This window comes from Neovison vison, chromosome 1 (genome assembly GCF_020171115.1).
Source record: "Neovison vison isolate M4711 chromosome 1, ASM_NN_V1, whole genome shotgun sequence".
Taxonomy (NCBI): Eukaryota; Metazoa; Chordata; class Mammalia; order Carnivora; family Mustelidae; genus Neogale; species Neogale vison.
In genome coordinates, this window is record NC_058091.1 from 72688158 (window position 1) to 72704986 (window position 16829).

At 37.9% G+C, this 16829-nt stretch overlaps 1 protein-coding gene across 10 annotated transcripts in view; it reads left to right on the plus strand.

Annotated features, from left to right (window-relative positions):
- Positions 1 to 16829, plus strand: part of PTPRK (protein tyrosine phosphatase receptor type K) — a 586903-nt gene that overhangs the window by 280279 nt on the left and 289795 nt on the right. For all 10 annotated transcript variants that reach the window (XM_044249247.1, XM_044249183.1, XM_044249202.1 and 7 more), the window contains exon 4: positions 15368 to 15449. In XM_044249247.1, the coding sequence (XP_044105182.1) occupies positions 15368 to 15449 (82 nt within the window). The remainder of the gene's footprint in view (positions 1 to 15367; positions 15450 to 16829) is intronic.

Sequence of the window (16829 nt, forward strand, 5' to 3'; positions counted from 1 at the left end):
CTCTGCGTACATTATAGATCTTCCCTTGTAGCTGCTGTGGCTCTGTGTTGTTGCAGCCTTCATATCCCTAGTGGCTGGGGTATTTAGTGTGTGCTCACTAAGTGCTTGGGGAATGAGGATGGATCCTTTGACCACACCACCACTCAGAGGTCACTTTCCCTGAAATCTTTGGCTCTCCCCCCAGGAAAAGTAAGTCTGCCCCTTCTGAACCCTCTCCTATCCCTCTAACTCTGTTTTATCACCTAGAGCTGTACTAGACTCATTCCCTAACACACTCATCTCTTCTACAACACTGTGACTTTGTTCAGGACAGGGATTAAAAAAAAATTGGGTATTTCTCTCCTTTTATCATCTATCAAATATTGGGCACTGTATATGTTTTTTGATGAATAAGTGAGTGGCCAACTGTTTAAAGTTTTAAAAAAATTGGTATTTTATACAGCCTTAGGGGTTTTGTTTGTTGTTTGTTTGTTTAATTTTAACTGGCATCTGAAAAAGAAAACCCATGAATCCCTGTGAAGTGCTTTTCCATGCAAATGAAAAGATACCAAAACAAGACTGTTCTTAGAACCAGCTCTTCCATTAAGAACTGTAGGACTAGCACAAAGATTTCCAGCCCATTTTCTTTATCTTGAAACTAAGGTAAATCAACTTAAATGAGTGTTTCTCAGACAGTGAGCTGCATCAGAATCACCTAGAGGGGCTTTGGATCCCTGACCCCTACCTATGGAAACTCTGTGGGTGGGGCTCAGGTATATACATTCCTCCAAATATCTTTTTTTTTTTCCCAATTTATTTATTTTCAGAAAAACAGTATTCATTATTTTTTCACCACACCCAGTGCTCCATGCAAGCCGTGACCTCTATAATACCCACCACCTGGTACCCCAACCTCCCACCCCCCCGCCACTTCAAACCCCTCAGATTGTTTTTCAGAGTCCATAGTCTCTCATGGTTCACCTCCCCTTCCAATTTACCCAAATTCCCTACTCCTCTCTAACGCCCCTTGTCCTCCATGCTATTTGTTATGCTCCACAAATAAGTGAAACCATATGATAATTGACTCTCTCTGCTTGACTTATTTCACTCAGCATAATCTCTTCCAGTCCCGTCCATGTTGCTACAAAAGTTGGGTATTCATCCTTTCTGATGGAGGCATAATACTCCATAGTGTATATGGACCACATCTTCCTTATCCATTCATCCTCCAAATATCTTGATGTTGCTGATGCTACTGTTGACAGATACCTTGTTGAGAATCCTGGGCTGGTCTCTCTAATTTGTTGATACTTTAATGACAATATGTAGAGGCATGCCAAAGTTTAACAAGGTTAAATACCTCCGGAAGTCTCCAAGACGTCTTTGGTTTCCATAAGTTACTTCTAGATTTGTCCGAGTGACTCTTCCAGGTCACCTAAGTCACTGGAAGTTGGTTTCTATTCTTTAGGGTCTTTATTTAAAGGAGGCATTTGGTCATGGCAGCTTCTATCACTTTCCCTCACCTGTAACTAAATCCTGCCAGTGGAATTAGGCTTTCCCTCCTTTTCCATCTCCTGTACTCAGGGATGATAGAGTTCATTTCTCTCCATCTATTTTTAAAGTCCATTTTTATTCTATTCCTTTTGTCTTGTATGGATAATAAAAGTCGTTTGTGAATCAGTCACTTTTTTTTTTTTTTTCTTGTGGATAGAGTTTCAGGCTTTTGTAATTGTATAAAGAGTTCCCAGAGTTTCTTTTCATCAGTATTGTAATTTCTAAAATTCTCTGCCTCAGATAAACCATTTTTATTAATTGTCAGACACCCAGATGGGTTATATGTATTCTTCAGAAATGATGTTGACTTTATGATATGGAAAGGGATGTCATTTTCCTTCTTTTTATGACTGAAATTTGAGGCTTCAATACTAGGTAACTTCGATTTCTGAATATCCTACACAACAATTTTTTGTCTTAAAGATTTTAGGAAGAAGTATTCTTAAAGGAAGACCATTTCCTTTGCTGATTTATAAACTTATGATTGTTTTATTAATTGATATTTTACAAAGAATTGAATGGAATGTATACTTTTAGTTAATTATCTCAAATAAGATTTCTTTTTAAAGTTGAAGTAAATATGTGAGTTCATTTTTATGTGTATGCACTTTCCTTCCTTCCTTCCTTCCTTCCTTCCTTCCTTCCTTCCTTTCTTTCTTTCTTTAGCAATGCTAGGATGCCTGGCCCTATTATAGTGCTAGAATATCTTCTAAAATTCCATTGTTATCTTTTGTAGAAGCTGTCCGTGAAATGTATTGTTCAGTACTCCCCCTAGTAAATATTTTTGAGTGCTCACCAGGCTTTTTTACTAGCTAAAAGCACCATGTCTTAAATTATATACTAATAGCTAAGTTATATTTGCTGTTTAGTGCTTATAGTCAAAGATGTCACTGTACTTGCCCATTTACTTGTAAAATAAAATAGGAAAATAATAAAAATAAATCATGGAGGTGTTTTTTTTTTTAAATCCCTGAATTCAAGTAGGAGTACACAGACTGATTACTCTAAATAACTTTGTGTCATAATCTCTCCCCACCCTAACCTATTTTTCCAGGAGGGAAAGTTTATAGTACTTTTGAAATTATTTAGTTCTTAGACCCGTATGATGAAAGCAAAGAGTTCTTTTTTTTTTTTTCCCCCATGTGGTCTTACCCAAACAATTACTTACTAAGATTTTTGCATTTGTGATGTGAGAATTCAATTTTAGCCTCCAGTTGAACTTTGCTTTGAGGTAGACTGATCTGGTTATACTGTCAGTTGAGTGGCATTTAATCACCTGGTTCACTTAATGATTGCTTTTTTCTGTAACATAGTATGTCCTACCAACAGATTTCATATGTAATGATAGTGTGACAGTATGTATAGGTTTCACTACTCATTTTAATTTTTTAAAAAATTGAGCTCTGCAATTATCAATTGAAGCTCTTGAGAGTCACAAGTTTGGCAAGGAACAGACTTACTGTTTAGTTGGAGAGCATTTTTTCAGATATAGCTGTGCAAGCAAAGTGATCTACTTCTGCTATGTGTAAGATTGGACTGTTGGTGCTAAAATTTAAAAGGTTCTGCCTGTGGATTGTAGGAAGACAAATGGCACATCTCTAGAAGTGAGGAAAAATAGTACTGTAATTCAGTGTCATGTTGATAGAAATAGCAACCTTAACCAGTCATCTTTTATTTTTGGCTCAGACAACTAACTATAAAATATAACCCAGATGGTGGAGCTATGATAGTAAAGATACAGAAATGACATTTTGCTGATGAATTTTCTGCAACCCTTTGCTTCTCTACTTTCAATCTTATACCAAATCTTTATGGTGTAAGTTGCTTGCTTATGTATCTAAGGACAGACCCACAGGATGAAAAATGTGTTTTATAGAATTTTTAGATCTTGGATTATTTTACTTAACTTTTGTTCATTTCCCTCTTCTAATTGCCTTTTTGATTTTCTCTCTTTTGCTAAACTTATCCTGTAACATAAATTAGGTTGTGCCATGAACAGTGGGCCCTGTTTCAATTTATTTTTGAACACATTACAGGCATTCAAAATATAGTACTGGGCTCTGTCTGCCTGTCTGCCTTGGAATTGGGGATGCCTCTAGAGAGAGCAGGGGAAATGGGCTCTGTAGTCTGTAGTCTCAGCCTTCTTACCACATTGGGCCTTGAACTGAATGAAGGAGGAGTCCTCTAAGGGTGGGTTAATGAGATGGGTGTAGGGTTGTTCACAATGTTTTGGGTAGAGATTAGGAAGGTAGCATGTGTGCTGAGTTTGTTGCATTACCAAAGAGCTCAGAGGTACTTCTCATGGTCTTCAGCATCAGTGCCATGTGGGACTGCCCTCTTGCCTCTTTATTTCTCCCTAGCTGGGGTGCTATGCCATTACCTATGATAGTCAGTCCCTGGAGAAGAAAAGGGAGGAAAGGGTTAACATTAATGGATAATCTTCTCAATGGCCCCATGAGGTTCTCACAGGAATTTGAGTTGAGGCCTATAACCTCAACACAGAATTGAGAGTCTGCCTGATGTTGGTGTGTCCTTGTCCGTGTATGGACATCTCCATTATGGTAAAGGACATGTACATCTCCAGAAAGCTGCAGGTACCTCTTCCTCCCAAAGATATCTTAATGAAATAGAAAACATACAGAGAGCATGTTTTTGTGCAGAGAAAAAAACTCCTCTTGTTTTTATATTGTGATTATTATTTATTTTGGGTACAAGTTTTTAATTTGCTTTGAGAGATGAAATGTTTGTCTGGGTCTCTATTAGCCACATTATGGAGTCATGTGGTTTTTGTTGTTGTTGTTGTTTAAAATATTTTTATTTATTTATTTGACAGAGTGAGAGATTACAAGTAGGCAGAGAGGCAGGCAGAGAGAGAGGGGGAAGCAGGCTCCCCGCTGAGCAGAGAGCCCGATGTGGGGCTCGATCCCAGGACCCTGAGATCATGACCTGAGCCGAAGGCAGAGGCTTAACCCACTGAGCCACCCAGGCGCCCAGAGTCATGTGTTTTTGATACATACTACCCTACATCAGTATCTATTAAAATTAAGGCCATTGACAATTATTTTGCAAGTGTTAAGATTTTAGGAATGAAAATTAATTTTATTTATTTATTTTTTTTAAAGATTTTATTTATTTATTTGACAGGCAGAGATCACAAGTAGGCAGAGAGGCAGGCAGAGAGAGAGGAGGAAGCAGGCTCCCTGCTGAGCAGAGAGCCCGATGTGGGACTCGATCCCAGGACCCCGAGATCATGACCTGAGCTGAAGGCAGCGGCTTAACCCACTGAGCCACCCAGGCGCCCCTGAAAATTAATTTTAAATAACTCAGAGACTTTTATCAACTTAAGTATTCTAGCATGAGTTCTAAAAATGATTATTGTTAGTTCTTTATTTAGATCTTCTGGATACTTCGGTGGGATAGCCAACTCCCTGGGCTAATTTGAAGTATAGGAATGTACTAGGCTTGCATACTCATTTCAATGTGGAGCCTTCTGAAAATTGTCTTCTTTGGACTTTTCTTCTATGTGGGCTACTTTGGCTTGAAATCTCTTAAGTTTTATTTTCTCCTTTTGATCTCTGGGCCTGCATTTTTACTGTTTCCTGGACACTGGTGTATGCCTGGACTGATGTCTGTTGTTGATCAGGCAAATACAATACCAGTCTGCAAAGGATTATAGGTGGAAGGATGGTGTAGTTGCTTTTCACGCAAGTATGATCTTGTTATACCTAATATGTTCATCCATGTTAGATAATGTAGCAGGCCTTCTCATAACCTTAATATTGGTAATGCTAAGTCTCGTGTTTTTGTATACTGACATTTTATTCAAGAATACTTGGCTATAATACACTTAGAATTTACATCCTAGAATCAACTCAAGTCTTTATTATATTATTATAATGGTGTTTGGATAGATAGATAATAGTGGGGGGGGGTGTGTGTGTGTGCGCGCGTCTGCACGCGCGCACCCAAGAAAGAGAATATCTGAACCCAAACAGCAGCTTCTGTTAAGTGAAGACCCTATAACTATACAAAAAGCCTGTGTGTGTTCAGGTAATTGAGTATAGGTTTTGGAATCTCTGGAACCCTTATTACTGTCTGCAAACAGTTTAGTCCTAATGTGAAGTCTTGACACAGGGCTAGTTCTCCTAAGAAGCTGGCCATATTTAATGTCAGGACATTTTAAGGAAAAGAGCTGATTTTGACACTTATGCACTCATGATTCCTGGAGCTGCTAAGGGTATCTAGAATCTGAAATAGGAAAGAATTTTTAGATGAAGAATCAATTAGGGCTTGACCATATGTCTTAATTTTCTCCCACATTTAGGTAACATATAATGAGAATCTCGTGATTATTCTTGGAAGCAACTCTTAAATCAGAATGTAACAGTATTTCCTTTGGTTCCACGTTCTATGTACCTATTGCAATGGAAGGTATTTCTCTTCTTCAAGGAACTAAATAAGCAAGTCAGCAACCAATATAGAAGGACTGTTAAGAGTTCATTAGTTTAAAAAAAATAATTTATTAGTTTCAGAGAGCCCTAAAGGCATTTTACTAAAGGCATTTTTTGCATATTAGACTCTTATAAATAAACCATTACATGACTCAGTAGGCAAACCAGTCTGCTATACTCAAGTCTGGCGTGGAGAAGCTCCTTTTCTTCAACACTCTGAGTGAAACTTGAGTTTAGAAAGCAGAATTCCAGATTGACAGTACCTGGGTGAGGAGCTGCAGTGGGTGACAGCAAGCGATAAAGGTTTCAGAGATTCTGAAATCTACACTCTGTTACTTGAATACACACAGTCTTTCGGAAATTACAGGATCTGCCACTCAGTGGAAGCTTCTCTATGGGTTTAGATATTCTCTTTCTTTCTCTCTCTCTGTCACACACATACAGTCCTCTCTCTTTCTCTGCTATCTATCCACACACCATTACAATGTGCAGTAGACTTTTGCTATCACCTGCCAGTTATGTGTATATTAATCATTAAGTGTCAGCAGAAATAGAATATTTCTACATTTGAAAAGAAACTAGATTCTAGATTTTGAAGTTTCCACATAGACATTTGACTTACTCAACATAAGATCTTCTGGGGCCTATAACCAGAAATTTATTCCTTACAGCGTTATTTAACTATTCAAAGGAAGTAATTATGTTTTCATGATTTGCAAATTACCTTGGGAAAATTATTTGGAACTTTCTCAAGGGAGAGTCATTTTACTATGCCAACAAAATTTTACGAGTTAAGTAAAAGTGAACTAAATACCTTATCCCATATTTCCCCATGAGGCAAACTATTAACCAAAAGCCACTTACATTACTTAGTTGTTTTGTGACACGTTCGAACTCTTTCCACCCTCAGTTCTCAATAGGATTCTTATGGTTGGTTCACTGATGCTGTGGGGAACAAGAAAAGTCACTGTCTTCAATGAGTTTATATTTTAGTAGGGGAGATGAATCTCAAAAATGTATTTCTACAATGAATTATGTAATTATAATTGTGCTCTGTTTGTAGCTCTAGCCTGAGGTCATGTCTTCCCAAACAGTCTCTTACAGAGCAGATATTAATCCCCATGTAATTTAGGATTAAGTCAGAGGATAGGAAACACTCCTACCTGTTTGGGTTTCTTTTCTTTCACTCATGCCATCATCTTCATTATTGCCTTCCCATAGCCTCCCTCTAAGTCATTTTCTTCCATTCGTCATATACTTTTCTACTGGCGTCACTTAGAGTTGCTTTCTCCACTGCCATGGCCCACCTTCAACCTGACTGTGCTGTCTTTATGGAAAGTCCATTGACAGTTCCTTCACCCCTTCATCTCCAAAATCCTCTACCTTATTTTAACCTACTGCTCTGATTAAATGGATCTCGTAATATCTCACAAGTGTTCTAACATTGCATGTAGTATTTCACTTTCTGACTACTACATAAACTCATCTCTTTCTCCTTCATTCATTTTGCTGAACTTATCCATCAACCTCAAGGGAACCTCCATGTCATCAAACCATCTGTCTTTTGCCAATTTTTCAACAGCTTGCTTATTGTATCAAAGTTTGATTTCATCATAATCGTTTTGGTCATGTTTGCCATTTCCGTAAACTCCTTGTTTACTTCCCCTCCCCCCAAGCTAGATTTTATAAACTTAAAACAAGCAATCTGCTTAAAAGTCACACACTTCATGTTAGGTTACTAGAAATTCATGCTCCTCAACTGCAAATGGAATGGGCTTACACCACTTCTGGAAATCCTACTACTTTTTTCTGTTCAATTCCCTTTCTAATCCTCCTCTCCATTCTACTCCACTCAATACTTTCCAATCTCTAACTAGTCTTCTTTTTACCAGCTAATCCCATAGAGCTGAGAAAATTGAGGCCATGTAGTAGAAACTCCCTTTACCAATCCTACACACTTACTCATGTCTTCATTCATCCTCATCTCCCCTTGTGTTTTAAAAAACTAGAACCCCTTCATATGATCTATGATTTGGATTCTGTTCTTTCCTATCTCAAATTAAGAGTTTTCATTTCCTTCTCATATACACTCAAAATTCCATATCAAACTGAATCATCCTCATCAATCTCTAAATACTTGTTTCCCACCTTAAAAAGTAATAATAATAATAAATTAAAACACTTCTCTTGATCCCATATCTTCTTCCATTTTTAAGTTTTGTTTAATTTTTAGGTTGTTTTTTTTTTTTTTTTTTTTTTTTTTAAGTAAGCTCTATCCCCATTGAAGGGCTTGAACTCACAATCCTGATACCAAGACTCACCTGCTTTACCAACTGAGCCAGCCAGCCCAGTACCCCTCTTCTTCCATTTTTAGGTAAATTTCTCTCTACCAATTCAGATTCTTTTCCTGTGGGAGTTTTTATATTCATCACACTCCTCTGCTGTCTTCATCATTGTCCAATACGGTCCCCATTTCTTTTCTTTTCTTTTTATTTATTTTTTTTTTAAGAATTTATTTATTTATTTGACAGAGAACATGAGCAGGGGGGAGAAGCAAGGGGAGAGTAGAAGCAGGCTCCCAGCTGATCAGGGAGCCCAATCTGGGACTTGATCCCAGAACCGTGGGATCATGACCTGAGCAGAAAGCAGATGCTTAATTCCCTGAGCCACCCAGGCACCCCTGGTTTCCATTTCTATTGCTTCATACAGATGGCTCTTCTTTTGGTCATTCCTAACCTCAATGGCACATATAAGAGTAGTTTTTCCCAGCTTTATTGAGATATGATTGACATATAACATGTGTAAGTTTAAGGCAGACAGTGTGATTTGATATACTTTTATATTGCAAAATGATTACCACCATAGCCTTAGCTAACATCTCCATCATGTCGTGTAATGCCTTTTTGTTTTTAAGGTGAGAACATTTAAGACCTACTCTCCTGGGAACTTTCAGGTGTATAATACAGCATTGCTAACTTCAGTCACCCTGCTGTAAATTAGATCTCCAGAACTTTTTAATAACTGGAAGTGTGTACTCTTTGGTGGGATATCATTTATACCATAGAATCTGAAAAAGCCAAACTTATAGAAAGAGAGACTAAAATGGTGCTTACTAGGGTTTGAGGGCTTGGGGCAATGGGGAGATACTGGTCAGGGAGTTATAAGATGTATGAGAGGGTATTTTTAATCTTCATTTTACTTAGTGTTTTACCAGGATTTGGTTCTTACATCTCCCACTTCAGATATTTTTTAATTGGCTTTTGTGGCACTGTGTACCTTCACTTTCCTTTAATATCTCTACACACTTTTTTCTTCTTTTTTTTCAATACCTTCATCCTTTTGCAGGCTCATCATTCTCAATCCTATCGTGGTAGAAGGTATGGCAAAAAGAGAGAAGGTAGCCTAGTCCATATCCTTAAGAAGCTGCCGTGTTTAAAGTTCACATGAGAGAGAGGTCAATTATACTTAATGATTCTGACATACTTCTGTTCATAATATATAGTATATCCACATTTTTTTAAAAAAATTATTTTTAAATAATCTCTACACCCAACATGGGGCTTCAACTCACAACCCCCAAGATCAAGAGCCACATGCTTTATGACTGAGCCAGCCAGGTGTCTCTACTTTATTCCCCCAAATTGGGGAAGAGGGTAAAGTTTTTGAAGAAAAAGAGAAGGGAAAGAGAAGAAATTTCACTTTATTACATATGTTCTTTATGGATGCTTTCTCCCATGATAGTGCTCCTTAACCTAGTTCACTTACTGTATGCCAGGGGCTATGCTAAATATTTCATGTGCATATCTCATTTAATCTTTCCTTAAGCCCTGATGTGGTTACTAACAGTTTCTCTTTTGGGTGGCTCAGTCAATTAACCGTCTGCCTTTGGCTCGGGTCATGATCTTGGGGTCCTAGGATCCAGCCCCATATTGGGCACCCTGCTCAGCAGGCAGCCTGCTTCTCCCTCTCCCTCTCTACTTGTTCTCTCTTGCTATCTCTGTCTCTGTCTCTCTTTCTCTCAAATAAATAAACAAAATCTTTAAAAAAAAAAAAAAGAAAAGAAATTGAGGCTTAGATTTTACATAAGTCACCAAAGTAACTTTATATACAAAGTTGCAAAGGTAATTTCAGGTACAACTTTACATAAATTTCTTTCATAATTTAAAGTTACCCTTAAAAAAAGTAAACTAGGGGCACCTGGGTGGCTCAGTCATTAAGTACCTGCCTTCGGCTCTGGTCATGATCCCAGAGTCCTAGAACCGAGTCCCATGTCGGGCTCCCTGATCAGCGGGAAGCCTGCTTCTCTGGCTCCTGCTTCACTGCTTGTCCCCTCTCTCGCTGTCTCTCTGTCAAATAAATAAATAAAATCTTTAAAAAAAAAAAAGTAAACTAATATCTCTGACTTTGGGGTCTATACTCTTAACACTGATAATATTGAAAGAAAATTAAGGACGAAGTTGTGGGTATTTTCCCCCAGATTTTTCTCATATCCATAATATCTTATATTACATGTATTTCATGTGTCATTTAATTATTGTGCATATATCATTCAGTCTTCACCTCAAACTTGTGATGTAAGCAAGTCCAGTATGGGCCAGATGAGGGGAGGAAGGAGGAAGACCCAGTTAAATCAATTGCTTGGGTTACAGGCGATAGCAATTAGATCACAGGGTTCCTGACTTCGAGTTTAGCTTTCCTTTATATGAGGTACATTCTCTGCATTAATTCAGTTTGCTAAAGGATAAAGTCCTTGTTCTTTAGGGTTAGCCTTTTCCCCTATTTTAATTCAGCCTTACTTCACTTATTTAGTTAACAATCCAAGAATGTTGCTAGAGTAGCAAAAATTTGATTGGAATCATTACCTTCAGTATTTCAGGTAATGGAGTGGAGTGAAAACAGCATGCAAAGCAGAGTCCGTCCACTCTGTTCCCAGGCTGGCCTCTTAGATAGGTGAAAGTTGACATCTGGTATGGCTTCCTTTGCTCTCTTCTTGTGGGAAGCCCTGGTTGACTACCTGACACCAGGCATTAGATCTGACCTGAACATTGCTCAAGCAAGCTTTGCGTAATTAAGTTACTGCGATTTGTTTCCCCTGACTGGACACAAGAGCCTTACAAGGTGAGGGCTCTGTTGAAGTGATAAAGCTGATTAGATCCTTCATAGTAAAGGAATCTGATCTTAGAAATTTCCTCCAGCTCTTGTTAATGAGGCAAATACAACACTTAGCAGAGAAAATGAGGTCACTAAAAACAGAAACACTTCTTTTCTCTAATAAAGGACCGATTATTCTGCTCCTCTTTTAAATCCAGGCCTAAACTTATTGTCCAGAAAAAAAGCTCAGTTTAAATGAACAAGTAAGAAACTTTGTCTCAGGAGGTGGAGTAAACATATATAAGCTATCTCCTATATGAAGCAGAGGAAGTAGAACAATTGGAGAAGGTAAAACTAAGATAAACTTAAGAAATTTAAATAATTTAATGTTGGCTACAAAGGAAGTGGAATAACCAACAATGATTAATTACACAAATATGTGGTCCATTCATTAAAAAATGTAGTTTTTTTCTTCAAAAACAGTTTTCTGACTTTTTCACTCTCTACCTTCCCTTCTCCTGAACTACTGTTCAAGCAAATAAAACTTATTTTCGTAGGATACACTTATACAAATCTCATACATTAATAGTGTGGATGAGCATACCTTTGGGGATATATAGCACTTTCACATCTGTTATTGTTTACTTCTCATAAAACTCTATAATGAAAGTTGCATTATGTCCATGATAAGGACTTGGGATTTGACTGCAAAAAGTTATGGGATTTGCTCAAGAATCTGTAAACAGGAGAGTTGGGAGTCAAGTACAAGTTTTTTCAGCACCAGGAAAGGGACTTCTACCACAGCCACTCCAAGTTACACTTTATTTAACATCTCTGATTCTCACCTCTATTTCTTGCTAAGCCTTTGTTCCAATATGTGGAGAGTGGCATAACAATTGTTTTCATTTCAGATATACTTACATGAAATGTAAATCACATGTGTGCTTGCACAGGCACATACACACATTTCTGTGTTCATAGATTTGCCATCCTTCATTGTGAAGTATTTCTCTTCCCACAAAGACCCCGTTCTCCTTCTCAGCTTCAGCTTATGCCAGTGACATCAATAATCATAAAGGACAAACAACGTAAGAATGAAGTATCACAGGGGATGGTTTGTGATGGGAACGGATGGATGGGAGACCAACCAGCCACCTGGTCTACTGCGTCCCCTTGGCATTGGCTTTGGGGTGGGTAGAGGAATATAGGAAGACAGTGGAAAGTGTGTAATGTTGATGATACTGCTATCTAATCAGTATAATGTTTAAAGGAAGTACTATTTGAAATGATGTTAATCGTTAAAGTTTAACTTTTTAGACTTTCTAAAGAAATGTAAAGCCTGTTTAAAAGAAATGCTCTCAGTCAGTTATCATATGGTTTCACTTACTTATGGAGCATAAGGAATAACATGGATGACATGGAAAATGGAGAAGAGAAGTGAATTGGGGGAAGTTGGAAGGGGAGACTAATCATGAGAGACTATGGACTCTGAGAAACAAACGGTGTTTTGGAGGGGGAATTGGGGGGCTGGGTGAGCCTGGTGGTGGGTATTATGGAGGGCACATATTGCATGGAGCACTGGGTGTGGTGCATAAACAATGAATTTTGGAACACTGAAAAAAATTATATTAAATTTTAAAAAAAGAAAAAAAAAAGAAATGCTCTCTCTGCATTTGGTTTTTTATCTTGACAGTGTAGTAAAATTGATGGAACAATAGAAGCTGGAGGCAGTTGGGCTCAGCTCTTTCCTGGCCCCCCCACTTGTTAATGGTTACGACTTTGGTCCAGTTACTTAACTTTTCTTTAAATTAAGGATGAAAATAATACTAACCTTATATGATTGTAGTGAGGATTAAGTGCGTGTGTGTGTGTGTGTCTGTGTCTGGGTGGCAGGAGAGATGAGAGAATGACATATGTGAGTGTGATGATGTGCATGCTAGCTTAGGATAGTCTCTTGTAAATAGTAAGTGTTCAGTGAATGTTAGTCACTATCAACTCAGTCCCTCAATCTTCTACCCCTTCCATTTGGTAAAACTGTCTGCCAAACATTACCGGAAAACTCCTAATGGTTAATTCTAATTGATACTTTTTAATTTTAGTTTTTCTTGATTTCTTCCCTACATTTCATATTTTTTGCCACAGCCAACATTTTTTTTTTTTTTTTTAATCTAGACTTCCAAATTTCCGGAGTGCTGCACAGCAAGGGTTACTGTTTATACTCTCCCAGCAGAGGACCTGCTGTCTGTGCTAAGCTAGAACCACACCCTGATCCTGGAATTGGCAAATAATTCCTATGGGAAAGGAGACATGGCCGAAGATTAGGGGTCGCATTGGAGAGGCTCTGTCCTCCTAAAATTTGTGTTCATCTAAATGCCGTTGTTTATGCAGATATCTGATATTTTAAAGTTACAGTTATTACTTTCCAAACTTCTTCTTTTTTTTTTTTTTTTTTTTTTTGGTGGGAGTGTTGACCTGCCTCAAAACTCCTGATACTTCTCTTCTTTCCATGGACATTATGTCTGAATCATACTTTGTTGGCTTTACTTCTGCTGTTGTATTGCTGCTTTCCATTTCAGTGGTTTTCTCCAGTGCCATCTTATTCACTAATCATGTTAACTTGTAAATCTGTAACTCATTTCCATGATGATGACTTCCAAATCTATGGCTTTATTGTGGATTTATCTCTTATTTTTGAGATATGTTTGTCCAGTTATGCTGTAAGCCTTTACCCCATATGTACCTTAGGCAAATCAGATTTGAAATGTGCTTAGTCTTCTTCTCCCTAAAATTTGTACCTTTTTCTATTTCACTAGTTCTGGTTAGGGACTCTGATAATACCATTCACCTAGTGTTGCAAGCCTGGAGGTAGAATTGCTCTGTATTTTACCGTAACTGACAAGCCAAAAAGTTTTATTTTATCCATATCCGTAACATTATTTTTATCTTTCCTTTTTGTTTATATCTCTCTATGTCCACTCCTACTAGCACATTGCCTGTTTCCAGTCTTGGTTTCTTTTAGTCCATCCTCCACCTTACAGGCATATATATTTCTAATATACTATATTGCTACTTTAAACATTAATTTCCAGCACATTTCCCAAATGTTTTGCAGAATACTCCAAAAATAATCTATGTATCTCCATGAATAAAGGAGGCCATAGTCAAATAAAATGTTGAAATGTTGAAATAAAATGTTGATAAAGGAGGCCATAGTCAAATAAAGGAGGCCATAGTCAAATAAAATGTGGCATGCTAAATATGGTTTCTCTTGAAAAGTCACACTACATATTATTAAAAAAATCAAAGGCTATATGAAGCTTTTCTATCGATTGTAACAACAGAACTTTGTAATGTGAGCTTATATGTAAATATGGAAACGTTTGTGTTTAATATTTATTAATGTGGAATTATCGACAGAATGTATTCCTGATTTTAGTACAATGGTATTTAAGGTCTTCCATGCCTAGCTCTCTAATCGTACCTCTTCCCTTTTGAACCTTTGTAGCCATACAGATGACATTCATTTGGCTCCCCCCAAACACACCTCTGTTCTATTCCACTGTACATTGTTCCTTTTGCCTGGAATACTGCTAATCTAGCCGATGGACTCTGTCTTTGAAGGTTTAGCTATTTAAAAGTGTAGGGGGTATAGGGGGTGTAGGGGGCACCTGGGTGGCTCAGTTGTTAAGCATCTGCCTTCTGCTCAGGTCAGGATCCTGGGGTCCTGGGATCAAGCCCTGTGTCAGGTTCCTTGCTCTGCAGGAAGCCTGCTTCTCCTTCTCCCACTCCCCCTGCTTGTGTTCCCTCTCTCGCCGTGTCTCTCTATCAGATAAATAAACAAAATCTTCTAAAAAATAGGGTAAAAAAATAAAAGTAGATCATTTGGTATTTTCACTACTGCCTGATACATTGTATGTGTTCATTGTACTTTAAATAAATAACAAAAATGGAGAAAATCAATAAGAGAAAATTCAGGGATATGAGATTGGCTGTATTGCCTATTCATTCTGCCTAGATGATGCCCATTCAAGAATTCTAACACATAGTAACAATTGCTTGAATCATTTTTTTAGCTGCTCCACCTCAGTAATGTTTTTGTTTGCTCACTGAACAAACAAGATTTAGGAAATTACTTTACAGTATAAAATAAATTTTTAATTCTTACAGGATAAAACTCAAATTTAATTTTCCTAAGTGTGCCTATTCTTCTTTTACTTTTACTTAGTTATTCTTCTTTTACTGTGAAAATTCCTTAAAAATGATTGTAAGTGTTTTCGATTTCTTCCTGACAGGTAATATTTGAAGCTGAAGTCTCAGGAGGGAGGAGTGGTTATATTGCCATTGATGACATCCAAGTGCTAAGCTATCCCTGTGGTAGGTTGTGATTAAGATTTGTATTTTTCTATGTCCTTTCAACACTTGTTTTATATTGGCAGTGACTGTTGTCTGTTTATCACTTGGTTGTGGCTGTCTCTTTTGTTGTTAGTCCTAACCTTCCGTTCAGTTTTAAAAGAACACTGAAGTATTTCTAGAATTTTTGATTCAAATCGTCTTCAGAATTGTAACCAATTGCACACATACTGAAGAGTTCTTTTAATTATTTAATTACAGAAAACAAAATGCAAATTTAAATGAAACTCTAGATAGGGCAGACTCCATCTTTTGGTTTTATTAAGTAGTCTAGGAAAGCAAAGAAGAATAACAAATCAGAGCTCAACTGAAAGGAAACTAAAAGGGGCGCCTGGGTGGCTCAGTGGATTAAGCTGCTGCCTTCCGCTCAGGTCATGATCTCAGTGTCCTGGGATCGAGCCCCGCATCGGGCTCTTTGCTTGGCGGGAGCCTGCTTCTCTCTCTCTCTCTCTGCCTGACTCTCCGCCTGCTTGTGATCTCTCTCTCTGTCAAATAAATAAATAAAATCTTTAAAAAAAAAAAAAAAAAGAAAGGAAACTGAAAGAAACCTTACTAACATGTGACATGCTCAGTTGAAAGTTGAAGGAAAGGGGCACCTGGGTGGCTCGGTCAGTTAAGTGTCTGACTTTAGCTCAGGTCATGAGCCCAGGGTCCTGGGATTGAACCCCAAATTGGGCTCCCTACTCAGTGGGGCATCTACTTATCCTTCTCCCTCTGTCCCTCCCCTCGCTCATGTGCGCTCTCTCTCTCTCAAATAAATAAATGAAATCTTAAAAAAAAAAAAAAAGGAAGTTGAAGGGAAGAGAATGAATTAGTTCGCCATATTCCAAGCTTCAGACTAAATTTTTTATAATAAGTATCTGATTAATCAATATGAAACAACAAAATGATAGAAAGCAAACAAAACAAAGAGCTCAGTGGATGAACACATGGTTTTGTTGTGTCTTTAGATGCCCATTGGTTGATCTTCAGATGGTGTGACTAATTTTTGTGTGTACATCACATTTCCTGAAAGACATTTGTTACATGCATTCAGTCCAGCCAGACATAAAACAGCTGGCATAAATTCAGACTTTACCTATATCTCCCAACAGCAGTATTTTACAGGGCCCATGAATTCTAGATGATCTGTTCAGTAATCCTCCCGGTGGAAATTTTCTCACATAAACACTGTGAATGGGGAGGGGAGCACTATGCCAGCGGCCATGGCTGTGCTCCTTTTGAGAGCTTGTTAAATCCCATTGTGCATCAGCATCTCCTACAGGAGTAGCAGATCACGGTTTGTGTGGCCTCTGCCTTGGTGGTGATTCAGTAAGTCTGGGGTGGGGCCAGAAAATTTACCCT